At 41.8% G+C, this 27,931-nt stretch overlaps 3 protein-coding genes across 3 annotated transcripts; all 3 read left to right on the top strand.

Annotated features, from left to right (window-relative positions):
* Window positions 1-6,761: 6,761 nt before the first annotated feature.
* Window positions 6,762-15,965, top strand: sv2ba (synaptic vesicle glycoprotein 2Ba). The gene is made up of 12 exons (XM_028401953.1): window positions 6,762-7,239; window positions 10,940-11,120; window positions 12,454-12,605; window positions 12,963-13,096; window positions 13,627-13,716; window positions 14,144-14,257; window positions 14,376-14,464; window positions 14,555-14,719; window positions 14,803-14,936; window positions 15,036-15,236; window positions 15,324-15,483; window positions 15,782-15,965. The coding sequence occupies exons 1-12, from the start codon at window positions 6,762-6,764 to the stop codon at window positions 15,963-15,965; spliced, it is 2,082 nt and encodes a 693-aa protein (XP_028257754.1).
* Window positions 15,966-22,984: 7,019 nt separating this feature from the next.
* On the top strand, window positions 22,985-23,886 carry LOC114433650 (mesoderm posterior protein 1-like). The gene is made up of 2 exons (XM_028402293.1): window positions 22,985-23,725; window positions 23,833-23,886. The coding sequence occupies exons 1-2, from the start codon at window positions 22,985-22,987 to the stop codon at window positions 23,884-23,886; spliced, it is 795 nt and encodes a 264-aa protein (XP_028258094.1).
* Window positions 23,887-27,037: 3,151 nt separating this feature from the next.
* On the top strand, window positions 27,038-27,920 carry mespaa (mesoderm posterior aa). Its single transcript, XM_028402291.1, has 2 exons — window positions 27,038-27,721; window positions 27,840-27,920. The coding sequence occupies exons 1-2, from the start codon at window positions 27,038-27,040 to the stop codon at window positions 27,918-27,920; spliced, it is 765 nt and encodes a 254-aa protein (XP_028258092.1).
* Window positions 27,921-27,931: the final 11 nt, after the last annotated feature.

Raw genomic sequence — 27,931 nt, 5'->3', positions numbered from 1 at the left:
AAATAGTTTCCTGAACACATAGTCTATTTCGTAGTTATTTGCATTTGTCTGACTGTGTTTGAATAAGCTTTAAATCCCTGATCATCTGGCTAATTGCAAGGATATCAGGGGTCAGGGGAAACAAACATTTATATGATCCTGGAGCCATCATGGAATTCAAAGGATATTAATGCTAAGCAGCAGGCAGTTGGTACATTAGGAATAATGGGGAGTGGGGCAGGGAGTGGGTTTATCACTCTTTCTCAGAATCCTCCCCCTGGAAGCTATTCGTTTCCTGGATGTTTGCATGCGAAGTCTCTGCAGTATTTTGCAGGGATTGACCCTCCTCCTGAGACAGGCCTATAGGAGGCGCCATCAACTGTAATCCCAGTGTGCTCGCCAGAGGACAGAGCTCTGCAAATAGAGGACAGAGACATTAGAAGAGTATGACCCAAACAATCATTTACCCCTCTCTCTCTCACACATCTACGTGCAGCAAAATAAGGTCTAACAATGAGCCATGCAAGTATCATTAGCACAGACAGGAGGCAGGGCAGATACTGGATTATTTGGCTGCACGGGTCCAAAGATGTCATGCCGGCGTAATGATAAACATCAGCATGTGATTGGTGGAAAACGTCCCTGCATGGACGGGTAAAAGGAGCCACAGGCGGGGCTTGGAGGAGGGGTTAAATGGAGACTGGTGAAGACAGAGAGTATGGGGGCTAAATTTAGCCAATGGCTCTGCTGGGGTGGAGCTAATCCTCTTTGCACTCGAATTATCTAGCCTTGGGATTAGAGAGCTTTGCCTCTATGCAAGACATCTACTCTCTATAATGATGTCCCATAGCAGGCTGTACCATGTCCTCTGATGGGGGTGGAAGTGCCGGCAGACTGGCCACTGTAATGAATGAATTATGTGTCTATAATGATTCACTGCTTGCTATGTGCTGTAGTGAGTGTCATTTTATAGTGCTCTCCATATATTGCTTTGCATGATTGACTTAGGTGATCCTAAAATATAAGTAATAAGGGTTAGGGTGTATAGAATTACTTGTGTTTGAACTGTTTAATAATTAAACTTTTATACTGTCCACCTTAAATAATAATGTTTGTCTCTCTGATCAGGAGATCGTTTCATGCTCGGGCCCTAATGTTATGCAAGGAATTGTTATTAGGGCCCAAGCACCGAGTGGTGCGAAGGCCCTATTTTAATTGTAGTGTTATTATTATTATTTGCCTGCCTGTTTGAGTGCATCTTTCGCGATATTTTGTACGGTATTCCTAGTAAACAAAATGGCTCTACAGCGCCCCCTTGAAATTTTCAAAACCCCCCTTGCATTTGGCTTGGTTTGACGTAGGTACATGAAAATCAGTTTATGATACCGAGACGCACCAAAAAGTCTCTTGACACCATGACCTCAACCTAACATGCTCCCAAAAATTCTCAATTTTTCTTTCAGGTCATTAACACCCAACATGGAGCTGCTTGCGTGCATTCTGGTCGATTAATTCTGAAAAATGTTCAAAAAGAACACGACAAAGCGGATAGTCTGGAGGTCCAGTGTCTGGCTCAGGCACATGTGGATGCATTAAGCCTATCACTTTCACATTACAGGATGCTGTAAGCACTCCCAATAAAAATAAACTACATAAAGCTGTTTTGGACCAGACGCAATCTGGTGAAGGCCTTCCCAGGCCAAAGTAATACATCTATATATTAGGAGCTTTTTATATTATATGATATACTATCATTTGGGGGAAAGCCTGGCATCAATCCACCACACCATCCAGCCATAACTGCTGTTTTCTCTGTAGCATCGGACCTCTCTTGTGTCACAGTCTGTATATTTTCTGTATGTTAACCACAGGAATGATATGTGGTGCCAGAGAGCTATGATTATCCATCTCCCACACTGAGGTGCCACTCAGACACATCCATAATCACCTCCACTCATCCACACCCAAAGAAATAAAAACCAGCCCTTCCTTCCTGCTTCAAGGAAAGAGGAATATTTCAGCCATTTCTGCTGATACGCTTATCCGGAGCGACTCAGGATGGATGAGCAGCCACTGTAGCAAAACAATGTCTCACTCAAGGACACTTTGGGAAACAGCTATTCCAGCGATGTGCCCCCTCTGCTTATGGGACATGCAGACACTGGCAGCCATTATCCATATATGAGACTGCTAGTTTTCTTTACCTTCATCTAAGTTTCTATGACAACATCTACCCTGCTGAAGTGTCCTTGAGCCAAGGAAAAGAAAGAAAACACAGATTCTGAATCTCTGGGCTGCTGTTTCCTCTGACCTCGTTTAGGAGAATCTTTAAAAGAGTAAAGGTCTGAAGGAGTGACAGCAGCACAGACTGCAGTCAGTGTCTCTGCAGCCTGTTGCTATTTAAACCTTCAGGACCGTACCATCAGGCGCCAGAGGTGAGGGGAGGTTACTTCCGGGGAGTTTCCTATGGGGATGAGCCTTGGTGAAGAAGGAGGGGTGGTGTGTGTGATGTGTGAGTGTGTATTGTGGGGGGGGGGGGGGGGGGGGGGGAGGGGGGGTCGTGAGCTTGGATCCTAATCCCTCAGGTTTGGCTGCAGCACGGCCTTGGATAAACTGACATGTCGGCTTTAGACATTTGAAAATGCTACTTGTACTTTAACAGCGTTTTTATTTATACTTGTGTTGTCCAGAAGTCTTTTTTTATATATTACGGGAATGCCAACACTGGTAAGATAACTTTTGTTTTCTTTTGTTTTTTTGCTGCAATACTCGGTTTGGTGTTTTGTCAGGTAAATTAGCGAGGAGGTGAGATAACAGAGATGAAAAAGATACCTGCAGTGCCATAATTTGTTTTTCAAGTTTTATCTCTTGCAGCGGTATCAAAGTGCAGAAACAGTTCCTTTTAGGAAACAACCATTCCTATTGTGAAAAAATCCATATCTATATAGAGTGGTTGAAGGCAGTAACAAAGACTCATTTAATAACATTTAATATTTGCCAGATTCTTTGAATCAAATAAGAGAAGAAAGATAGAAGATACTCCCTTGACAGATTTATATTGTAGACATGAGCTGTTCAGATCAGAATCTGGTGGCAGTGTGTAAAAAGAAACCGGTCGCTAATAGTCATTTGACAGACGCGTCGTCCCCATAAATCACATGGGTTTGTCCTCTGACCTCTGGAGGTCACTGGAGAACTGAGATTAAAATGAATATCCGTGCTTAAATTCTAGTAATGGACACAATAAAAACAGTCAATGCTGTATACTGAATGCTAAATATAAGATTTTGTATCAACAGAAAAAAGCTGGCAAAAATATGTAAAAAAAAAAACCGGACCTAAAATGCTGATTAATAATTTGTCTGTTTCTACAGTTCAGAGTAGCAAAGTACATCTATTTTAGACTGACCTGCTAGAAAAGTGTAGGTGAAGAAAGTAAACCCCAAGAGCAGCCCTGAGCTACTCTGTGGCCAGCAGCAGAAGACTGTGGTTGCAGTGGTATAGTGTGAATTAAATATGAGAATTGCAGCTGGAAAAAGTGTACGTAACCCCACACGGGTCTATGGTTTCACTGCTTTCTGTACAACAAGCTACAGAAAATGAACAAATGAAGACTACAGAGTTTGGCTCAACCCAACTAATGAATGATCTGAACGGTAAAAGGTCACTTGTGAAATTGAAATAGCGCTCTGTGAATTAAGCGGCGACCTCTCTGCTTGCTGTTAAACCTCAGATGCGGATTGATTTTCATGATTTCAGAGCAGGTCTCTGGCTTTTCGACAATGGGACACTCTCAATAGGAAGACAGATTATGACCTATTCAAAATCTGCACCTGCATAAATGACGATTTGACATCTGTATGTGTGTGTGTGTGTATGGGTGTAATATGGATCAATAAGGTAAAAGGGAGAGGGAGGGAGACACTGAGTGCAGGCAGCCTAACTGTTATGTAAGCACCAGCTGTGTGAGTAAAGGAGCTGCAGCGGGATGATGAAAGCAACATCACTTCCCTCATCCAGACTGTGCATCCATCCTCTCTCACATTCTCTCCTGAACTGTTCATGTATTATTCACACTACAGGAGGGAAAAAATCTAAATCCTGGTACTGCAGTTGTTCTCATGACTCCTGGCAACAAATCTGATTCATGCATATATTTTAGCAGTGATTCTGGTATGCACTTCTAAGAAACAACAAATACATTTCAGTGTGTCAGTACAGACTCCATAATCCACCCATGCTATGAGCCACCTCTATGACTTTCATGATGAAAAAATAATGTGAGGCAACAAGGGCAAAATGAAAAAATCTGCAGTCTTAATCTGGATTAAATTACATTTTCGTAATCGTAGCGCCTAACCAGAACAGACCAAACCAAACCAAAGTGGACTTTGTCAGATGATAAGACTACAAATGACTCTGGATTGATCAGTATCTGTGTACTCAATCTGAGTGATGTATTCTGGATACTTGGATTACTTACACATTGAGAAGTGATTGAATGCAGCAATCACTGCTTACTACAAAGGACGGTATACAACATTCAGTGAAACATGTCCAGATGGTTCCAGCTGACTGCATTCACATCGATGTTATTCTGTTTAAAGAAACACAAACAGAATGTAATGATGTCAAAATAATATTTTGTTTAAACAATGAAACCAAAGGTCATTTTACACACATGAGACAAAGTTTGAATATGTACATCATTTTACCATGTATAAAACTGCCTGACTGCAGCCACATGTTTGTACATAAATGTTAATCAGCCTTAGTTTTGGACGGAGTTAGCTAACAGCTAATAGCTAACTAGTTCACTCATTCAAGTGATGCTAACAGTGTACCGGCATCATGATGGAGGAGCATTAAGCACACAACATGACACCTTCACTCTTCATCCTCATCCTCAGACTCCGAACTCCAATCAGTCCGACTGCACCGTCCTCTCTGTCGCTGGCAGGATGCAGCTTTCTGTCCAGTTTGCTGACACAGCCCCAAAAACGTTTAGCTTTGATCAAAGATTTTGTATTGACAGTAAGAGCTCTCACTCCAATGGCTATTCACCGTCATGTACATGTAACCGTTACAATCTGACACAGGTGACAATCCCAAATAATCTGATTCTAGACAAAGATTTGGATAAAACCACATACAATTCACAGATTGGCATTGTGTTATTTTAAAATTTGAGTCTTACACACTTTATGTACATTCTTTGAGATGTTGTGGAGCTGTTAAATCTCGCATGAACGTAATTCTGTTTTGTAACAAAGTAGGGATGTTTTCCAGCTTTTAAGGGAGGCATGAAATAAAACACAGCTTCTGCTGTAAGTGTTAGCTTGCACACACAGCTGCTCCTCTGCTTCTCTGGTTACAGGGACTAAAAAATATCCAGTTTACATGTAGTTTTTGTCTTTATCAGTAAAAAATAAAAGATTTCACACAAAAATGGGAAAATAGGTTGGTTACCAATAAAAATTCTGATTGTTTGGTTGAGGTAGAAAGACTGACAATCTATCCCATTCCAGTCTTCAAGAAGGTTTGTGTCCCATACTGAACCAGTTCTTCTTTACTTTGCTTCCTCTTTCAGAGGCTGTCTAATAAGGTGTAGGGACCAATTATATCTGCAACAAGTTTCTCAAATATTTTCTTGGTTACTATGGTGACCAGTTAGTAAGTCCCACTGCTACTGGTATGCACTCATACACACACACAGTGGTTCACTTTTTTGTTAGTTTTACCCTTATAGGAAAAAACAACTTTGGAATCAGGCAGCACATATGAAGGTTGAGTCGTGGTTTGTGTTAGTTGAACTCTGTGACAGTGAAAAACCCATGAATTGTGTGCATTTGGCATTTAGCTAACAAGCATGCCATCATTTGCTATCTCTGCATTACAGAGGATTCAGCCTCAGGTGAACAAATACTTGATTTTGCAAGCACCTGTGCCAGACTTCACTGTGCAAGTTGTTTAATCATGTCAGTGGTGACAAAAATCCTCAAATATGCTAGAACTTGTGTTTTTTTTCCCTCTGGGCTCTGGTCACTGCAGAAAATCAAGACAGATCTGAATGTGTCATTGTTGCAGCAGTGCTATGTGATGGATCAAAATGGCGTCAGAGCATTTGAGCAGCGAGACGATGAGATTATCTGCTTGTGTGGAAGGACAAGCAGCCTACAGGGGAGACAGGCGCTCCTGAAATCCTTTCTTCTGCCAAAAGACACTTTTACATCTTTCTAGAATGAGAACTAAGACTTAAGTAGACTTAGATATATGTAAAGGTGCAACAAATATTGCAAAATAGGTGAAATTAAACTGAAATGTTACGTAACTATGAGACTGAAACCCAATCTGATAAAGAAATGTCAGTCCCGCGTAGAATTACAAGGCTATTGTGAAGTCCTCGGAGACTGTAATTGTGACATGACTCGTGAGATCAGGAGCTGCCCCAAAGGCCACGGTCACTTAGCAATGTCTCTGCTCTACAAGTGCATTGGTTTTTATTGTTACTGACAATATGCGGTGTTGTGTTATAGGTTCAACATGCAGCACTGTGCAAATCCAGGAAGCTGTTGAGGCCTTAAACCTGAGACCTAGAACTATACCACAGAAGATCTGCTGTTCTTTGTAGCACCTGGGATCCAGGAGACTGCGGTGACACTGAGAGCAACTCACGGCTCCTTGGGAGGATTATGCCATTATAGCTGACAGCTTGAGCTTCCTCAGCATTCGACGGCTACAAGGCAAAGTGAGCCCTGTTCCCCATACACGCAGCAGGAACCATGGATGACCCTTATCACAACAATGTGAACCAGCAGGTGACAGAGGGTGGAGATTACACCTACACTCAAGACGGAGGAGGTCAGGATGGCTACCCTTACCAGACGGACTACCCTCCGCAGGAGGAGGATGCCGCTAGTGATGCCACAGAAGGGGCGGATGATGACGATCAGATGTATGAGGGGGAGTACCAGGGCATCCCCCACCCTGATGAGATCAAGGAGGCACGACGGGCAGCTCGGATAGAAGCCAGAAGGAAAGCCCGTCAGGCTGCCCAGCAGGAACAGGAGGAGGAAAGCCTGCCAGAGCAGTATGAGGCCATCATGGAGGACTGCGGCCATGGACGCTTCCAGTGGATGCTCTTCTTCGTACTGGGACTGGCGCTAATGGCTGACGGTGTGGATGGCTTTGTGGTGGGCTTTGTCATGCCCAGTGCAGAGAAGGACATGTGCATATCCAATGCTGACAAAGGACTGCTGGGTAAGTGACATCAGAAGCCCAAAATTTGAGCCACCAATTTGTAATAACACTTATTACCAGAGGATGGAGGCATATGTTTTACAGTGTAACTTTACAAATAGTTATAAAAGGGAATCTGTAGCTACACAAGCAGCTTTGTGAGGTAAGAATAATTGCAATAACTATGATGATCTTACAATACATCTTTTGGACAATATCTATATGTGTAGAATTTCACAGCAGTCATTGCAGCAGCTGCTCAAACATTACCATCATGTTAATAATGGAGCTTGGCTGAAAAAGTAACTAAACTTAAAAAACAGGCTAATAACTGATATAGCAAAGACACTTCTCCAAAAAACAAAGATTCAGCCTTTTGGAAACCTACAAGACTAGCTAATTACAGTCATCTGTCGAAGGGTTCCAGTCTCTACCCAGAGAGGAGGAACTCATCAGTGAAATGATCTGCTGTTGTGCTTGGCTGGAACAAAATCCTGCATATGTTTGGCTCTTGATGGCACATGGCTGCAGACCACTGCTTCGGACAGAAATATCCTCCAGCCGCTGGGACACATTAGGGGAAAGGCTTACGATCTTTCTAGGCAGATGCAAAAAAATAAAGAACATAATCAACATTGCATGTCCTAATGGTATGTCTCCACTGTGGGCAACCAGATTACCTTCACTGGGCCTTGGCAGTGGTAGGACAAGTGTCGATTAGACGGTTTGAAGGCACCATCATGCATCTTAATTGTTTTATTATGTTTTGGAGACACAGGACTGCACATGAAGATATTCTGAATATTTACCACTAAAAATAAACAAGAAATCTGTATGCAGTAAAAATCCAGCTCACTAGGAAATGTCCCTCACTTTCTGTGGAGACAACTAAACTGCAAATTAAAGCCTCTCACCTTATTTCCCAGACCTCGTGTGTAGCCAGGCGATGTGGCAGATTGCACATCGCTCATTTCATCTTAACAACAGGCTCCTGGGATGGAGCATTGCGAGAGATTGATGAGGAACCTGGCGGTGATTGTATTCAGTGTGTGTTCCCAGGCTAATATGGAGCATGTTGCAGCAGTCAGAGATCTTGGCGGCCTGCAGCGCCCGGTGCAGAGCTGTCAGATACGCTTCAGGCTTCTGACAGGCTGCGGTAGCAGGAGGAAGGCCTGGTGAAAATGAAATCACAGCGTCTGTTTGTGCAGAGCAGGAGGAGAGCACTGATCATTGGTGGAGAATATGAAGTAGATCTACAGAATGATCTTATTTGATTCATGCTCATGCTCTGTTCACCAGACACACAGGAGCAGAGAGATATGTTTAATCTTAACCGTGGTCTTGGATACAGATTGACTCCCCAAACCCTCTGTCAAAGACAGGAGGCATGGGGCACTTTGCTCTAATGGTGGTTATATTGTTTAATCTAAAAATGAAGATAAAAAAGGGTTAAAAGTTAAACACAATGTGAAACATTTTAGAGGCTCCAACATCCAAGGAAACCCAAGTAGCCAAACCAAATGCATTTATCAAATAAAGCCACAAACACAATTAAAAAGGTCATGCATAAATTATAAGATGGCTTTATGATACCTACCTCATGCAATTAAAATGTTAATCCAGAGAGTCTTTATAGTGCTTTGTATTCAGAAATCTCAGAAATTGTGAAAATCATGCAGATTGCCATGTGCAAAAATATAAAGTATATCACTTTCTGTAAATTCATTAGTAGTTTACAATGATTCTTTCAGAATAGAATAGAATAGAATAGAATGCCTTTTATTGTCACTATACACAAGTACAATGAGATTAAAGCTATCAACCCATTTTAGTGCAAAAAAGCATGTATAAAAAGAGATGTATGAAAGACATTTAAAAAGATATTAAGAATAATATTTACAATATAAACACAAGTTAGTGCACAGTCCTGGGAATATAAATATGGTCTATATACAGTACATTCAATTAGATGTGATCCATCTGACCCATGACAAAATTATATTTTAAACTGACAAAAATATTTTTTTCTCACGACTGAGAACATTTTTTTTTAGAATAAAGGGCCCCAAGAGGTCCACAGGAAGGGCTTAATCTGTGTGTGTGGTCTGAACATTAACATCTAGGTGAGGATTAGAAAAGGAGAATTTCATAGCATTAAACACATTCTACACAGTGACCGAGTTAAGTCCAAACTTACAAACTTCCATCCACTGGCTTCAAAGTGCATTAGTTCTGTTTTTTCATTCAGAGAGGCAGAACAGCAGAGCTGAGTTAGTAGGAAAATGCGGCAGATTATTACTTTATGGCTTTCCGCTGCTATCAGGCCATTTAGGAAAATTACAGTCTGGTGTCCTTAGTTATTAATAAAACTCATGTCTAAAATGTCATACTGTTGTTTACTAAGTGATGTAGCAAGTGCTGCAGCATCAGTAGTGAGACTATATGGTTAAACAAAGTCAGTGGAGTGCAGGAGTGTCATCTATCTTTACGGAAAAGCCTGAGATGTGTTCTGGTTAGGTACACAGTGTTAGCGTTTCTTCACTCAGTGTATATGGCAGCTCTTTGGCAAATGCATGCTTTACTGTTGCATTTTTTCGTAGATTCATTATCTCCTCTTCTAGATGTGATAAATGCACTTAGAGTGCTTTCACTTTTAATACAGCAAGAAAAAGATAAATTCTTCTTTCCTCTCAGGGGGTTCAGTGTCTGACTCACTGTGCTCAAGGGCACCTTTGCAGGTCTGTTGCTGCAGGGAGAAATCCTGGGCCTTCGCCTGAAAGCACAGGCTTTCTAATCACAAGGCCATCCTGTCAACCTGTCTGTGCCCATATCTTAGGCATTCGCATTGCCCTATAGCAACAACTTGGCCAAGATGTTGGGTGGCATGATAGCTTTGACTCTTTGTCTCCTGGTGCCCTGAGAAGTCTCTTATTGAATGGGATGTTCAACTTGGCGTGTGAAGCGTCAGAACAGTTGGAAGGTCTAGTAATCCACAGGGAAGGTGCACACTATGGCTCCACGTGCCGCTAAGCTGCTTAGGCCCTCTGTAATTAGGGCTGTGTAGTAAAAACACAGAGCAGGCAGGCAGGCAGGAGGTATGGGTCTAAAGGTTTAAAGAACAGGGTGGCTGTAGTTGTAGGTTTCAGACGTCTGACAACAAATCGGAGTGTATTACTCTCTAGAGACACAAGTTTTCAGTGCCTTAACAGGCAGCACAGTTGTTCACTATTTTCTTACAACAACAAAAAAAATGGCAGACTAGACCACCTGCCTGCTGAATGCTGGCACAGACTTCAAACTGCTGAGAACAAAATGTCACAGAAAGCCCAGAAGACAGCAAAGACAAGCAGAGATACACTTATCACATGCGTATGTGGCTTACAGCAGGTTAAAAAATGTGGATGTGAGTGTGGTGGAAGAAGTGCATTCCTACTGTAACTGCCTCCAAATTATTGTGACCTTTATTTCTCTGTCTGCTTTGAGGGAATACTATTATCATTCATGATGGATCATAATGAATATCTGCAACTGCTGATCAGAGCTCTCATACAACTGTGCACCACTCTGTAGGCAGTGTGAGGGGTTCTCTGTGCTCATACACGGCCAAAGGGAGCCCCCTTGTGGAGATGTTGATCTCTGCAGCCGAGTGTTTGTGTGCGTTACCTTGTAATAATGTCTATATTGTAATTGTATTAGATCAAGTGAGTGTGCGTATTTGCAGGTCTGCTGGTGTATGTTGCCATGATGGTGGGTGCACTGGTGTGGGGCGGTCTGTGCGATAAAATGGGAAGGAGGAAGTGTCTCATCTACGTTCTGGCCATCGACCTGGTCTTCTCCTTCCTGTCCTGCTTCGCTCAAGGCTACGGCTTCTTCCTCTTCTTCAGGTTCTGCTCCGGCTTTGGGTGAGACACATTGCATATTCACATTTGCATTTTGCAGGGCCCGGAAACAAATAAACACTAGAAAGGGCTGTTTTTGTATAATGGCTGACCTTTCCTATAAATATTCCAGTTGGTAGAAAACAGGATTATAAATAAGATACCTGACATTTAAATAAAATGAGTAGAATGTACTGCAGGATAACACAATGCAACAACACTTTCATTGTATGTATGAAGTCAGGGTTATTATTAAGGCTGACATTTGCAGTGTTTACCGGCTTAATCTACTCATTCATTTGACAACAAAACTACAAAGCAACATACTGTTACATGAACAGACAATATTTCCAATATTATATTTAAATTGTCATATTTGTATCAGTTAAACTCATTAATACAATGTTGTACAACATACAACAAAGGCCCTGCAGCACCTTTCACTCCACCTGCCGTCACCTCAAACACTCTAAAGCTGCATGCTGCAGACGATAAGATTTCTGTTTATTTACTTTAATTACACTAATTAAAGCAAGCAAGCAATGCTCTGTTTTTTTATTTGAGTTTTATTGCTCAGTTCCTGCTGTCGCCAGCACCTTATAGTGCAGCTATTGCTGTTCGCTGATTGATTTTGCAACTTTTAAAAGCACATTTCTTCAGATAATGGTTGCAGCCTGTGTATAGTCAGCCTTGCAGTATTGATGTTAGAGCTTTTTGTTATGCCAAAAAAAATAATAATAATGAAAAAAAATACAAGGTCACCAAAATAATACATTCAGCTGTTGCTGATTCAGGCTGATAATGAGCCCTATGTTAGTCATTAACACTCACATCTGCAGAAGAACTGCTGGCTTCACAGTGCAGATCCCCGTGTGTACGAAGATTTGTCAGGTAGACGTGCAATATGTTGTTTTCCAGTGTTTAAACCAAACAGCAACATATCACAGAAATTACACAAAAGGAAATTTGAGCATAAGGGGGAAACATCAGAATCAGAAATACTGTATTAATCTCAGGGGAAAATACTTAAAGAGTAAAATGAAGGCAGTGATATTGTTCCTGAGTATAAGTAACTCTGAAACTCACAAGACTCCAGATATAAAACAATCATTTAATCACATGAAGTCATTTCCCCCTAATTTAAACCAAATCCTCTACTTAATTCTCTGATTACCACTGAACATGCTGAACTCTTAGAAGCAACTATTACATATTCGGTTACCAAACAAAATGTAGAAAAATAAAGTCATAGTATCATCATTTCATGTAGGTGTTCCTGCAAAGTAAGTCTGCAAGTATGACAGTATGACATAAGATAAGACGATAAAAGATCTTTTTTTTGTGACGTCTTCTCCAGAATTGGTGGCTCCATCCCGATTGTGTACACCTACTTCACTGAGTTCCTGCAGATGGATAAGCGTGGAGAACATCTGAGCTGGCTCTGCATGTTCTGGATGCTGGGAGGCCTGTACGCCTCCTTCACTGCCTGGGGAATCATCCCTCACTATGGTAACAAACACAGTCGTAAACAGATAACCTATGAAGTATACAGTCTGAGTGTTAACTTTTTTACTTTTAAACAGATTTACTTCACTGCAGGAGCAGTCGGCACAAAGTGGCTAAATGAATTTGTTAGCTCCTCTTGGCACTTAATGTGTATATTAATGTGTTAACTGAATGAGTTATTCATATTAAAACAACTAAAGTGCTTGCCAGAGTCAGGCGTCAAAAACGGTCCCCACAGTTCCACCTCCAATGATTCAGACCACTTATGCAGAAAAACATCATTCGTATAAAATGCATTAAATTAATTAATTGTATGATTTGGACATTGAAATATGTCTGGGACCTTTTCTCTCTTTTCAGGTTGGGGCTTTGCCATCGGCTCAGAGTTCCAGATGCACAGTTGGAGACTGTTTATTCTGGTGTGTCTGTTACCTGCTCTGGCTGCACTTGTCGGAGTCGTCTTCATGCCCGAGAGCCCGCGATTCCTGCTGGAGGTCAGAGAGTGGAACCAGTGTGGCCAGTCTGAATCCCCTTAGACAAAAAAAAATATATATATTACAGCACAGTAGTTACACACATGATGTCGAATTCATTGTCAGTGCCTCAGTAAAAACAGACTGTGATTGGTTAAAAATGTTGAGTCACTAGCCACCACAGCAACATCCCACTGCTGTGCAAAGGTAGCAAAGAGCTGCTAAGGCATCACCAGAACACCACCCACCCCTGTTTCTCATCGAGAACATTGTCAGACCTTTAACCACATGTGGTATTGTATTTGTATGTTACTGCACCCCCATGTTATCACACATTAGCCCTGCTGATAAGGTCAGACCTAATGGGAACACTGTTACTGTGCATCTGGCAGCAGTGGATGTGGAAATTTTTTAGCAAACTGAAACCCATGATTAAAAATCTTCTCTGTAATAAACTATATAGTATAATTCCTACCCACACCTAATAACACTAAGAGGTTTCACAGAACGGTCTTGGTTACATAGCCATGTGTATGTATGTGGTTTTTCAGAGTGCCCGACATGATGAGGCGTGGATGGTCCTGCGACAAGTTCATGACACTAACTGGAAAGCCAAGGGCGAGCCAGAGCGAGTCTTTACCGTAAGCCATTGTTGACATTAGCACTTTTTTGACCACTGATAATTTATACTTGGACAGGCACTGATAGGTCTTATGGTCCAAGTTGATTTACTATAAGACACCGAAGAATTAGAGGTTATATTTTAGGGCCTTGGGCAGCAGCTATGGCAATAAGTGGTGATTGCAGGCTGTCTTTGGCAGGAAAATGTCTAATATGGTATGTGTAGATAGAGCAGATAGAGCAAAGTTAAAAGCAGAGTTAAACAGATACAGACGTACAATTATATTAAGATTAAGATTAAGATTAAAGAATTACTTTATTAATCCCTGTGGGGAAATTAAGTTGCATATACAGTCAGACAATCATGACATTTGATTGATTGATGAGATGCCACTACAAATTAAGGCATGTTAGTGAAAGCATCTCCTATCTACTGTCTCTTTAAAGGTGACAAACATTAAGACACCACAGACTCAGGAGGACGAGTTCATAGAGATCCAGAGTGACACCGGGACTGCCTTCCAGCGCTGGACTGTCCGACACGTGACCATGCTGCAGCAGGTCTGCGAAACACTCCTACACTAGAATGAAATACAGCTGAATGTGTTACAACATTTTGCTTTTTTCCCTGCAGACCTAACATGTCTGGTTTGATCAAGTGTCTGTCTGCTTCCTGCAGGTGATGGCCAACATAATGTCACTGTCAGCTCCTGAGCTCAGGCTGCAAGGCCTCTTCCTGGTTATAATCTGGTTCTGCTTGGCCTTCAGGTGGTGATCCGCATTAGGAGTTTGGCTTTCACTTTCTCAGTTTATTTTGGTTTTACATGCTCACATGTCCTATGTTTCTATGTGTATCAGCTACCATGGGTTGGGAGTGTGGTTCCCTGATATGATCAAGTACATGCAGTATGAGGAGTACGAGTCCAAAGTCCGAGTGTTTCACCGAGAACGCGTGGAGCGCTTCCACTTTAACTTCTCTCTGGTGAACCAGGTCCACCGTGAAGGAGAGTACATCCATGACAAGTATGTTTCTTTAACACCACCCTCCAGCTTGTGTGTGTGTGTGTACAATTTATTTGTTTATGTCATTTCTGTTTTTTTTTTAGATTTGCAAACATTGAGATTAAATCAGTCAAATTTGAGGACTCTCTGTTTGAGAACTGCTACTTTGAGGACGTCAAATCAACCAACACCTTTTTTGAGAATTGCACCATCAAAAATACTGTTTTCTACAACACAGGTACCAAATATCTGTACAAACACCCATATTAGCCTTAGCTATATATCACTCCCTCTGTGAGCATCACCTCTTTAACAGTCCTTTGTCATCTCTGTCCAGACCTCTGGCAGGAAAAGTTCAAAGACTGCCGAATGGAAAACACCACCTTCCTCCACCCAAAGAAAGGCTGCCATCTGAACTTTCAGGAAGAAAATGACATCGTCATCTATATGGTCAGCTTTTTGGGCAGTTTGGCTGTGTTGCCTGGCAACATCATCTCAGCACTGTTCATGGACAAGATAGGAAGAATTCGAATAATAGGTGAGATCAGCAGAAAGAGTACAGGACAGTAAACCCAGGACGGGTAGACTGAGCTCTGTATGTAATCATCTATCGCTCTACTTCTAGGTGGTTCTATGCTGGCGTCCTCAGCCTGCACTTTCCTGCTGCTGTTAAGTTTCAGTCAAGGAGCTGTAATATGTTGGCAGTGTCTCTTCTATGCTGTCAGCGTTGCAGCCTGGAATGGTGTAGAGGTCATTTCTGTGGAGCTCTACCCTTCCTCTAAAAGGTACAGCACAACTCTACACAATGTGGGGGGTGCACTGTGAGCTCTGTGTTACGACAACTGAATTATAACCCTTCAATAAAAAAGTCTGGAACATCCAACATCACCAAAAAGCCTTTAGTCACATTTCATTCAGGAGCATCAGTGTAAATGTAAGCTATGTCAGAAAGTGGTGTGTAAGTGTGAAACAGGCCAGTCGTCTACTTGGTCAATTGTCAATCAAACTCCTGTTAAAAGCCATACAGTTCTGCACATTCACTTCATCTGTCATCTAACCCTTCCCCTGTGTTTCATCCTGCAGAGGGACTGCGTTCGGTATCCTAAATGGCATCTGTAAGTTTGCGGCCATCATTGCCAGCTTCATCTTTGCAGCCTTCATCGGTGTCACCAAGATCATCCCCATCTTCCTGGCCTTCGCCGCCCTCGTCTGCGGAGGTCTGTTGGCTCTCAAACTGCCGGAGACCCGCGAGAAAATCCTCTCTTGAAAAGCCAAACTCCTGTAGCCTCTGGAAGTGAAATAGGAAGATAAAGGAAGAAGGGCCATGTTGTTCTAGCTGTGTTCATGAGTCTGTCACGGTAACATGATTAAAACCTGTCTGGTTGCCTACATTTTGAACCTGTGGTTGCTTTCTGTTCCCTGTGTGAGCTCCTCAGGCTGCCCAGCATCTCTGTCATATCAAATAAATGTAGTCTTTGTCACCCCCTGTCCCCCTCCTCTGTTTCACACACAGTGTAGCAACATTTGTTTTGTTTGAGGTTTGTGTAAATGATTAATATCAGATGAAAATGTGTCTGTACTTGAAAGGTGATGTAGTTCATGTTACCATGTCGTGCTTTGATTTCATTCCCTCTTGAATACATCGAGGACTTTTAGTTATTTCCATTAGAATCCTGTTGTATTACTGCTAAGGCTCAGCAGTAATGTTACCGTTGTTATTCAGACAAAAACACTTCTTTTGTTCACCCAGTCTTTATTTGTTCTGCGCTGTCCTGTGGTGTCTGTAGTCTTCTGTAGTTGTTGCTCAGACTGTTCTCTCTAGACATGACCGGACCGACCATTTTATTAAAACGTAGGAAATAAATATATATATATATTTTTTATTGAATCCTGTCCATTTGCTCACAGCTGATCCAACCCGTTTGGATTCTGGATTCTCCTCCTTGTTTGTCGTTTCGTTGTCGACTCTGAATTGTTGTGTTGTTTAGGTCGTGGTAATGTAGAATCACAGTCTTATCTGTCACATCTTGCCATGACAAAGTGAACTGTTTTTTAAAAAAGCAAAAAAGAAAAGAGAATGATACAAAACTGTGAGATTAGATGTTTTGATATGATGCTCTCATTTTACCGTTCTGATAAGAAATTGATTTGCAGAACTGGCTGCATTTCTCACAACACGTGTCAAGATTTCTAAGGAGTATGTTACGTGTTTTTTTTTTGGCATGACTGAGTTGTGTGCGTGTGTGTGGCTGCTATCCACACGTCTGTGAATTTACTGAAACACAACAGTGTGACACTCAATGCTGTACTTGTTGTTGTACATATAGACCTGTGTATATTAGTTGTAACATAATAGCTGCATCATGACTTGAATAAAACTGAGGGCTCATAATCCGGTTTCCTGGTCAATAACACATGTGTAATCGATTAATAAGATGTGATGTCATATCAGAGTCAGCCTGACACTACCTCTCCCTGAAACTTACCCCCATGGTTTAAGAGTGAAATTGTATTCTGCCTATATCGTAGTGACATTGTTGTTAGTCCAAATACATAGCTCTGTTACATACATGCTGCTGTTTTTAAATGTTAGGCAAAAGAACCAGGATGTACCACTACCAATAATACATCATATGATTGGCCTGCAAAGAGAGCATAGCTGTAGGATGCATCATCAGGGTCTGAAAGAGTTCCATATACAGCTCAGTTTTCAATGTAAGGAACAATGAAAAAAGACTTCAATGGAAATGTTGTAGTGGGAGGATGACATGGTATAAAATCATGCCAGTTGATCCTAAGACGGACAGTTTAGTGGTCTACTATTACTAGTATCACCAACATTTTGTGTCAGTTTTAGACAAGGTGGGTGTGAGAATGACACAAAATTTGTATCATCGAGTCACAAACATGCACCTCTGGTGAGGTCGTAAAAGTTTTGTTGTATCTCAAAGTTACAAAATGTAACAACCCAGTTTAAGTTGAGATGCTGTGATGACGTTTCAGAGCCGAGTAATGAGGTGAACAAGTGCCAAAAACTGCATTTCTTCATGGCTGCTTGCAAAAGCAAGTTGAATCCTCAGACTTCCATGTGAAAAATATGTTCCTCAGAAAACCTCATGCTCACTTGAGTGCGTCCTAATTGTATGCACGCTGAAAGCAACAGGGCATCGTTGAGAAAGTACAGAATGCACAGCGTCCAAGTGCTGTGATACCCGTGCTATGGAGAAAAAAACAGTGAGTTAGGTCTTTGAATATATGCACAGAATGAAAACTGCAGTGATGATGAGCTCAAAGTGTTCCCTTAACAGTTTCAGAGATCCCAAATGCACCCTTTATAATCATGGATTTGGACACAGTGCACATTCATCATCATCACATGTAATGGCCAATCTCCAACCTTCCTGTAATCAGATGTTAGATTAATGATTAATCAGCAGCTCAATTATATTCATGCCGATCCACACTGAGAAGTGGCCCAGTTTCACTGGGATTACCAACATACAAAAATGATAGACACAGGGGTGTTGTGTGTCAGAGTATTTCCCTGTTGGTCATGGTTTCAGTCTCATCTTATTTTTGTCAAGAGAACACTTTTCAAAAATGTTTATCTATTCTCTTTGATCAAATCTGACAACCTACCAAATACCCTTAATGTATAGAATGAAATCAAAGAGGATGTCATGGGGATTCAGAGTGAGACGTCGAGACGTCAGGGCCGATTAGAGAGGAAACAGAAAGAGTGCCATCAGAGGAAGGTCTACTGGGAATATCCACAGTGATAAAGTCATATTGACAGGAAATTTAAATTATGTTGAGATAGTGGGCCGGAAAAAAACAAAAAAAACATTAGTGTTGAGTTCAGTTTTCTCGAGGCATGTTCCCTTTCATGCATGTTAAGAGTGAGTGGGAGCTGAACATAACTGTTCCCATGTCAGGGGCAGCTGTGTGATGGGACTTGTAAAAACAAGACAGCACACAAGTGTGAGCAAGTGCTGGCAGTAGGAGGACGTGTTTACTCTGGCTGAGGTGTGAAAGACACTCTGCTGATACGTCCACCAGGCTTATCAGGATGTCTGATCACTGTGGACGCTGTGGAACTCATATTAAAATATTATTTGGCTCTAGTTACAGTGAGGCAGTCTCTGTCCTCCTCACATTATTGTTGGACATGGTTTATACCGCTGTCAACATTCCGTTCATGTCAGTCATCTAATCTAAAGTTATCGTTTGAGTCTAATTTGGCACGTTGTATGTTGTTCAGTGGACTTCTGTGATTTTCTGCGAATGTCACTCCTGTACAGTTAGGTGAAATTTACTGTCTGCCTCTGGCTGACCCCTCTGCTTCCAGCAGTGTTTCACACCTAGGGTGCAGAATGTGTCCCCCTCACCTGCCACCTCACCCACCGACACACACACACACAACCTTGTACAGCTATCTTTGTGAGGGCATTCATTGACATAATGCATTCTTTAGCTCTGTACCCTAAACTTAACCATCACAACTAAGTGTTTCACCCAAAGCACACACAAAACCTGCCTAAAATGACCACACTTATATAAGATTACACTTATACTGCATTTCACAGTTTCACAGTGTTATTTTTAAGGGAGTTTTGCAGACTGAACATAAACGGCAGATGTGCACATGGTTTCATTCAGACTACAATAATAACTGGTCTGCTATGTAGACTGCATATTACACATTTTGTAAGCCATGATTCGTTGATTTGCGCAAATATTTCAAATGTAGTTGAGGATGTCATCCACACAGATGCAGCTTCTGCTGCTTATATTTGAAAAACATTGTATAAACAGCTAGGTAGGATTTTTTTTCTAAATAAAATGCTTCAGATCTTGCAGTGTTAATATTAACTAATGTGTTAGTTGGGGCTAAAGACACCAAGTGCGGAAATCACTGTATAACGAAATACTGGGACAGATGATATTTATTGTTATAATCTGTATTTTAAAAAAAGATAAATATAGAGTTAGAGAAAATACTTTATTAATACTTTATTAATCCCCTACTCAGATGTGTGCACACTGAGTGCAGTGCCCACCCCGTGGAAGACATCTATCTTGGATCGTCTTATCCATTACTGAATAAGTATTACACACATATCTGTATGTTATGTCTGTTTTGATTTTTATCAATATAATACTACTGACCTTATAACAACAGTCTAATGTATGACAATAGGCCTACTCGATCACTGGGGTGCATGTGCAGAACATCCATTTTGAATTTTGAGGTTGGGGTTCTTCTGACTTTTGTATGTGCTGCCGGTATAGTGTGACATCTGACAATGGCTTTTCTGTGACCTTTGCTGTGTTGCCTCGAAATCAAAGGTTCTGTGTTATTCACTGCACCTTTTTTTAGGAGTGATTCTTAAACTGACAAGGTTAATCTCTGATGCAATTGTCTGTGCAGTGGTTGCAATGTATTCACCAGCTGGAAATGAAAAGACAGCACGCCGTGCTCTGCCGCTTCAACTTGGATCCTCTTTTTTAATTGCCCTTTTGTTGAACCCAGCAACATTGAATGTGTCTGTTATTTTTTGTTGTTGTAAGGTATTTGTTGTTTTACACCAAAGAAATCAACCAAAAGCAAGAGAACAAAAATTCTTTCTTTCCATCCACAAAAAAGATTGGGAGCTTCAAAAATAAATAAATAATGCAGTCACTCAACAAAATGACAATCTGCTGTTGTTCATCTAAACCGAAATACCACAAGACTAATGAAATCCATAGTAACCACTGTGCCCTCAAAAAAAGCCACATTCAATGAAATGTTTTCTCTTTCTGCCGAAATGAGTTCCCAACAGGGGATCAAAGTTACACATTTTCAATACATTTCCACACATGGATGCTTTAAAGGATCTCTAATTAGATTTCTTTCCAAGCAGTGGGAGCACACTGGAGGTCGTGGCGGGGTTGATAGACACAGGAGGACCAGACAGGTGGCAGGCAGCCCAGTCTTGGAGCCTGCTGTGGGTGGGCATGCGCCCAGAGGTGCCAAACTCCCAGCCAGGCTCCCACAGGCGCACCTCAGTCAGGGTGACTGGCAGGGTCGGACAACGAGTTCAGCCCCAGTTCACCCTGCCCTCACCCTGACACAGCACACAGCTTTCCTTCACTGTCTTTATTTTGCCTTACGTGTGTGTAGTCACATATATTATTAATCACCACACACTTCGCTAACTCACTGTTTGGCTTCGTTTAGGGCTCGTTGAACAGACAGTTCAGTTTTCTGGTCAGCAGAACCCAAAGCTGAAGGGTGCTCTCCAAAAACCAGCTTTGTAGACAGTTATGTCTTTTATCTGGACTATGTTGTCTAATTATCTGCATTACTGCAAGCCAGTTCTCCATTACAGAGAATCAGCCATTGATACAGAGCCAGCAGGAAAAAAACAGAACTTTCCACAGTGATGGATGGGGCTGGGATTTATGACGGGTTTATTGGATGATAAACAACAGAATCCAACAAAGACTAACAAAAGAAATGATGAATAACAGGACAGATATTTTCTACCCTAACATACACATTTTTAAAATCTTCCAACCAAATAAGTTTAACACTGTCCATGTTTAAGTGCACTAGTTGATTACTATATTTCTGTAAATCTGTTGTTAAAGCCAACTCTTCCCTGAGGTGAAGTAGGGAGAGACAAGGGACAAGGAGAGGTTACCCCTGAGTATTCTCCAGCATTCCTGGTTCTCACAGCTGAGGTGTGAAGTGACACCCTCAGACTCATCAGTTCTCATCAGTGTGAAACCATCACACCTCTTCTTTAAGTGGGCAACACCGGTTCATTAGGCTTCATTAATCCTCATTACATTTACATTTATACTTTGATTAGTATTGTAGCATTTTAGAGGAAAAGTTTTTACTCCAAAGTATAACACAGATCAGCAGCAGTCTAAGCTTTTACACTTGAGATAAAGAAAGAGGAGAGAGGACCACAGCTCAGGCCTGGGTTGCTGTGACAATAAAACGATCATGCTGGTGAGAAATGGTGGGATGTAAAGAGCAGGAGATCAAGAGAAGTGCAGAAGCTACTGATGTCAGGTTCAAGGTTGGTGTGAGGTGAAGAGAAGGACAATGTATCACATCTCTAAGCTCCTAACATTTGACACTGATGCAATAACATTTGTGTCCTGACTCCATTGAAGCAGCAAGTTACATTTACAGTATGTATCGCTGTCACAAGTCTGAAGCGCCATAACCAGGCAGCGCACAAGAATACAACCAAGAAATGTACCCTGTCCTCAGCTGACTTCTGAGGAGTGGTGTAGGCGTTCAGCCGACATAAACAGAGGCTGCAATGAAAGAAAAGCTGACTGCTTGTGGGAGCAGAGGGAACATGAGGACAGTGTTCACGGATGGAGATGTAGAGCTGTCTGCTAAATGTTAAATGCACACTGTATCTCTGTGTAACTGTCTTTACTTTGTCTCACTGAAGGAAGAATGGCATTTTAATGGCAAGGCGCAATTAAAGATAGGAGACTGTCAGTGTTAACCATTCATCTTGTATGATGAGTTCAAGTGCAAAGAAACTAGAAAACTTAGTTTGTATTGGCTTCACTGATCAGTCATTGCCATTGAAAATAACATTACATAGTGCAGTGGTAGAATTTTTAGTTGCCCAGCATATACACATATTATGTTTGTACATATTCTGTGCTTGAGCCATATAATATATCACATTATAGACTATATAATGGACACACATCAATTTTAAATCACAGTACACATATGTTTGTATAAGTTCTGACTCAGCAGCCTATTCCTGTGTCATACAAACTGTTTTGTTTTTGCAGTGTATGTCTAGTTCACACTCTCCTGTTATATTATCCAGTTTGCTGACCTTTGTGTATTTGTGCTAAAAAGTGAATGGAAGAGAAATCAGAGCAACAACATTCTTAAACATGTGCAAAATGCATCTGACCTGCTGCAGGGGCAAAACCCCAGAAAGCAAAAAGTGTTTGTTGTTTTCAGCAGGAGTCAAAATTCACACTTCTGTAGCTGAACTTTCCCAGACTCAGAGAGGAGGCAGAGACATGGATAGAGGGAGAGGTACGGAGGGTCCCAGTCATGGTGTGTGTGTGTGTGTGTTCAGGGGCAGTGGCCTCTGCTTTAGACAGTGATTGTTTGTGAGAATCTGCGGAGGTGTCACTTCACACCTCTGTGGCCTGGCCTGGACTTATAAAACAGTGGAACAGAGCTGAGCAGCACTCACAGCTTTCCAGTCTCTCCAGTCAGACTCCTGAGATCCTCCACACAACATGGATACCTCCTCAGTCTCTCTTCTTGACTACGGTCTACAGTACCAGTGGTGTTCTGACACAGATCTCTCCAGCATCTCCTCACCAGAAACCCTCTCCCCTGTCAACTCCATGGACTCGAGCCTCTCTCCTTCCTACCAGCAGCTTCCACAGTCTACTTCCAAGGCAGCTAAGACAGGATATACCCAGAAGTCCTCGCCTTGCTCCCTGTCTGGACGTGGCCGAAAGACTGGCCGAACCACCCGGATCCGCAGCAAGCAGAGGGAAAGTGCCAGTGAGAAGGAGAAACTAAGGATGAGGGACCTGACCAAGGCTTTGCATCATCTCAGGTCCTACCTTCCACCTTCAGTGGCCCCTGTTGGACAGACTCTAACAAAGATAGAGACCCTCCGCTTAACTATCCGCTACATCTCCTACCTGTCGGCCCAGCTGGGCCTCAGCGAGGAGGTGCTGTTTCAGAGGAGGGAGCAAGGAGACACCTTGGCCAGTGAAGCCTCCTCGCCTGACATCCTCAGCTACTTTCAGAATGCTTCCATGGGAAGACAGGAGAGCCAGTTGCAGAGCCAGAACCTGAACCAGAGCCTGTACCCAACCCAGTGTTACAGCCAGAGTTCCCTGCTGCATTCTGGAACCTGTAGTTTTGGACTGGATCAGTACAGCAGACAGTATGGTGAAACTCCTCAGGGAGACATGAGTATGGATGCCATGCAGTCACCTCCATCATCACAGCCATCCTGTCAGGTTTGTGAACTTTTTCTTAATAACATCATTATTACTCTGTCTCGCAAAACACACACTTGAGCATTTGTGCACAATAATAACACATTTTCTGTTGTTGTTTTTAACAGATGTGTGGAAAAGACTTCTGCATCCCACTGGTTCCAAGAGAGTATTGGGGTTAAACCATCTGACGTTGTACAATCATCATCCAACAACAGACACAAACTACTTCACTGTTTTCAGTGCCTCACTGTGAATCGACTAATTTATTTGAAATATATATGCTATTCTATCCTATTATATTACTATTTATTTGTCTTACAAAATGTAAATATTAATATGTCTAACTATTTTTATATTTCTTTATGCCACTATTTATAATAAACTATTAAAATGTCGCACATTGTGTCAGTATCCATTGCCTCTCTCCCATGATGCATTTCAGTTCATCTCATTTATAGTTGTAGTAAGAAAGGTTGTGGGTTCAAATCTTCAAACAGTTTCAGTTCACTACAGAAGTATCCCTCCTAGATTGGCCTGCTCACATGATCAGGGTTGTGCCATATAGTGTATGAGGCCTTATGGAGGTCGCCCTCTGCTGGTGTGGGAAACACACCCACACTAATTCCTGCTTTCTTATCTGTAAATCTGGTATAAGATAGTATGAAGTCGAGTACAAAAGATCACAAAGAGTTCTGCTTGGTGGATTAATTTCTTCTGCTTATTTAGGACTAATAGGTTCCCATTAAAGGGAACAGGAGCAAAATCAGTCCTCCCCCCAAACAAAAGTATAGTCTGAAGTTTCTGTGAATAAAATAAGAAGCATCATTTGTTTTAAATTCCTAGAAAATCCTAGAAATACCTGGAAGCCAAAATAAAGCCTGACATTCTAAAATATTCTAAAACAACCCCACTGCCATTGGCACCAAGGTTGTTGTAGAACAAAAGAAAGAAAGAAAAAGAAAGACAGAAAGAAAAAAATAAAGAAACGATCATAGATAATACAATAGCTAAAAGGTGAATGAATAAATAAATGAATAAATTAGCAGAATTTGTGTTTTTTCCCCACATCCACAATAAATGTTATTATATAAGGAGGAAGTAAAATCCTGTTGAATGCCTAAAGTCACAAACCCAGATATGTTAGTTAATGTTTCTCTTGTGGTTTCCTGCCTTTGAAATGGCAGAGATGAATAGGTCAGGCCCTAGCAGCAGTGATCTAGTTTATTTAGTGTATCTCTGTTAATGTGGCAGTGCAAACACACAGAGGTCCTTGGCACCGTTAAGTCTAGACTAAATCCCCTCCCTGTTCTTCCCCTGCTTTCTCTCACCTCCTGCCCTAATTACCTGCTGAAGCCAGCTGAGAGGACTTTAATATTCATAGAGACGTGTGGATCTGCATATCAGCCTGGAGAATTAGGTCCGAGTGTTTAGCTTGCCACATACATGTGGTTTATTTGATATGCAAGCACCAGGACTAACACAAAGCCTAATATAGTCACTTAAGTCTTTCATCACAGTAAAGCTAATAAACTCTCTGGGCTAAAGGGGCCTGGGATGAAAGGGTCAGCACTGCTGTGCTGATTATTCACTCATTAAATGTGAGTAAACACCGTCAGAGCCGATGTGGATTAAGAGGAGGAAGATCCTTCCTATCATCAGCCTGAAAGGGAAGAAGGAAGGATGACAGCCTCTGTGATAGGTTATAATGGAAAACAAAATGAGTGACAATATACACATATGATGATGAAAAGTAATCAGTTATATCAAAAACCTACGATTATTTCATCAAAAATATAGAATTATATCTATATATTATCTTATAGCATATTATTTTTAAAAACCATGTGTGTATATATATAAAATGTACCATTAGAAGCTAAACTGCTTAGCAGTTTGTATTATATACATTTAAATATAATATAAATTTGTGTTCATAGTCAAATGTATATAATACAAATGTTAACTGTGTTTTTATCTTCTCTTTGATCTGCTTTATATGTGTGTATGTACATATTCTTTCTTTGTTGCTGCCATGTGGTGTATGTGTATATAAGAGTTTTTGCTTGTGTTTATTGTTCCTTGATATGCTGCTACTACAACTTAATTTCCCCATGGGGATTAATGAAGTAAATCTTAATCCTAATCTTAATCCTATATGATACACTGGCATATAAGGCCTAAAAGCCACTGAGGAAACTAGTCTTTGGTCAGCTATCAGGCTTAGTGTCACCTGAAACCAGTTTAAAAAAATATTAAATCATTTTCACAATCAGTGAGATGTAATAAGTAGTAAATAGTTTGTCCTTGATTTGGATGTTTTTTCTTGATTTAGATGCTTGTTTTTTTGTTTTGTTTTGTTCTGTTTTGCATAAGTGTGGTGGGTTGAAAACCGTGTGAGACTGGTTCACACGTCCTGTTCATAAGTTTCACCTCCAGGAGACAAATGTGACGCGGTGGGTTGTGGGAACACTGCTCAGGACTCAGATCCACACTAGGACTGACATCAATGGATATCAAGGAAAATATGTAGTAATGAAAAAAAACATGGTGTTTTGTCATTAAACTATTTAAATATAGCATAATGTTTATAAATGATGAATTTATCTGTGTTCTAAAGTATAGCTGTTGATGTGCTTACAGTGGTTATTGTGTGCTGTGCATGTTCTCCTTCCAGGTTCCCAGACCAGTGAGGCTTACTGCTGTCCAAACAGCTCGAGGTGCAAACTCCTCACACTTCTAGCAGCTGCTCTGGCACACTTCTTCTGACCTTGCAGGGAATCCAGTTTCAGGACACAATCAATAAGCTGCTCTGTAAAGTGTTCAACAGCCTGTGTGTCAGGGCTTCCATCATTCCATCATGAATTAAAAACAAACTGTGTGTGTCATTCCAGTGCCACATAATTTAGCTGCTACTGACTGCATCCAATGACATATTGGTTTTCAAATAATAAAATTCAGGTTCAGAAACCAGACCTGTGATCCATGTACCATCCTGTCATGGCAGGGGCATGTTCCCAGGCAGCATGAGCATGTAGTGTGAATCTGGATATTTTACGATGCCTGTGTGAGATGCCAGGTCACACCTTGTCCTGGAGCATGCCTCTTTCCCATGGGACCCCCTGGCCTAGGTGTCATCCCTGCTCCCAGAGCTTCTCAAGACCAGAGGTGGCTGTCAGAGGTGCAACCTCACACCTCCCACCACATATATGGAGCAGCCTGCCTGTGCTTCCTCACTATCCTCTGCCTGCCTTACCAGCAACACACTGACAGCTCAGGAAGAGCCTTCAGCCGCAGCACTAACTACAGACAACAACTACTACAACAGCAGCCATGGAGATGTCCTACTGTTCTCCTCTCCAGCTCCAGGACAACTCTTTTCTGTTTGACTGCGAGTCTCTGGTAGACAAATCTCTGGCCTATGATCCAGCTTCGGACCCTGGTTACTTCAGCGCCAGCAGCAGCCTGTCTCCTACCTCCTCTGTGGACTCCTTCTGCTTCTCCCCCACCGCCCTCCAGACAGTGGGAAATGAAAAAGATGCCTTGGACTGTTTCATCTTCAGCAGCCCTGCAGCACCTCATCCCACCCACCAGATGCAGACACCAGTCTGCCCCAGTTCCTCCTCCACAACCTCATCTGCTACAAAGAAGTCCAGATCCAAGTACCCGGGTAAGAAGCGCCAGACTGCCAGCGAGAGGGAGAAGCTGAGGATGAGGGATCTGACCAAAGCCATGCATCACCTCAGGGGATACCTCCCACCCTCAGTGGCTCCAGCTGGACAGACCCTGACCAAGATCGAGACACTGCGCCTCACCATCCGCTACATCTCCTACCTGTCGGCCCAGCTGGGCCTCAGTGAAGAGGTGCTGGAACAGAGGAGAACCTCAGGCTTCATGAAGCAGAATCCAACCCTCAGCCAGTTCCTGTGTGAGCCAACAACCAGCTACAGTCCACAGGAGTCTATCTGTGACAACATGAGCACAGCCCAGCTGTCCTCTCTGCTGCACTCAAATCAGGTATGTTTTGTCCATGGTTATAAATCTATAAAAACATTTCTATTCCAAATGGATTTGCTTCATTGTTTTTCTTGCAGTTGAATGTGTACTTAACCAAAATCTGTTTTCTCTTTTGCAGAGTTCCACTGGTTTCAACAGTGAGGAGTACTGGATGCTTCAGCAACAAGCCCAGAACGTCCCCTTCTTTGGACAGTGCTGAGAGACGTGGCA

Source organism: Parambassis ranga, chromosome 3 (genome assembly GCF_900634625.1).
Source record: "Parambassis ranga chromosome 3, fParRan2.1, whole genome shotgun sequence".
Taxonomy (NCBI): domain Eukaryota; kingdom Metazoa; phylum Chordata; class Actinopteri; family Ambassidae; genus Parambassis; species Parambassis ranga.
This window is presented reverse-complemented; position numbering and strand designations above follow the sequence as displayed.

Coding starts and splice junctions, on each gene's coding strand:
- sv2ba (XM_028401953.1), top strand. CDS start 6,762: ATGGATGACCCTTATCACAACAATGTGAACCAGCAGGTGACAGAGGGT. Junction 13,097..13,626: donor GCCCGCGATTCCTGCTGGAG/GTCAGAGAGTGG, acceptor GTGGTTTTTCAG/AGTGCCCGACATGATGAGGC. Junction 15,237..15,323: donor AGGAAGAATTCGAATAATAG/GTGAGATCAGCA, acceptor CTCTACTTCTAG/GTGGTTCTATGCTGGCGTCC.
- mespaa (XM_028402291.1), top strand. CDS start 27,038: ATGGAGATGTCCTACTGTTCTCCTCTCCAGCTCCAGGACAACTCTTTT. Junction 27,722..27,839: donor CTCTGCTGCACTCAAATCAG/GTATGTTTTGTC, acceptor TCTCTTTTGCAG/AGTTCCACTGGTTTCAACAG.
- LOC114433650 (XM_028402293.1), top strand. CDS start 22,985: ATGGATACCTCCTCAGTCTCTCTTCTTGACTACGGTCTACAGTACCAG. Junction 23,726..23,832: donor CATCACAGCCATCCTGTCAG/GTTTGTGAACTT, acceptor TGTTTTTAACAG/ATGTGTGGAAAAGACTTCTG.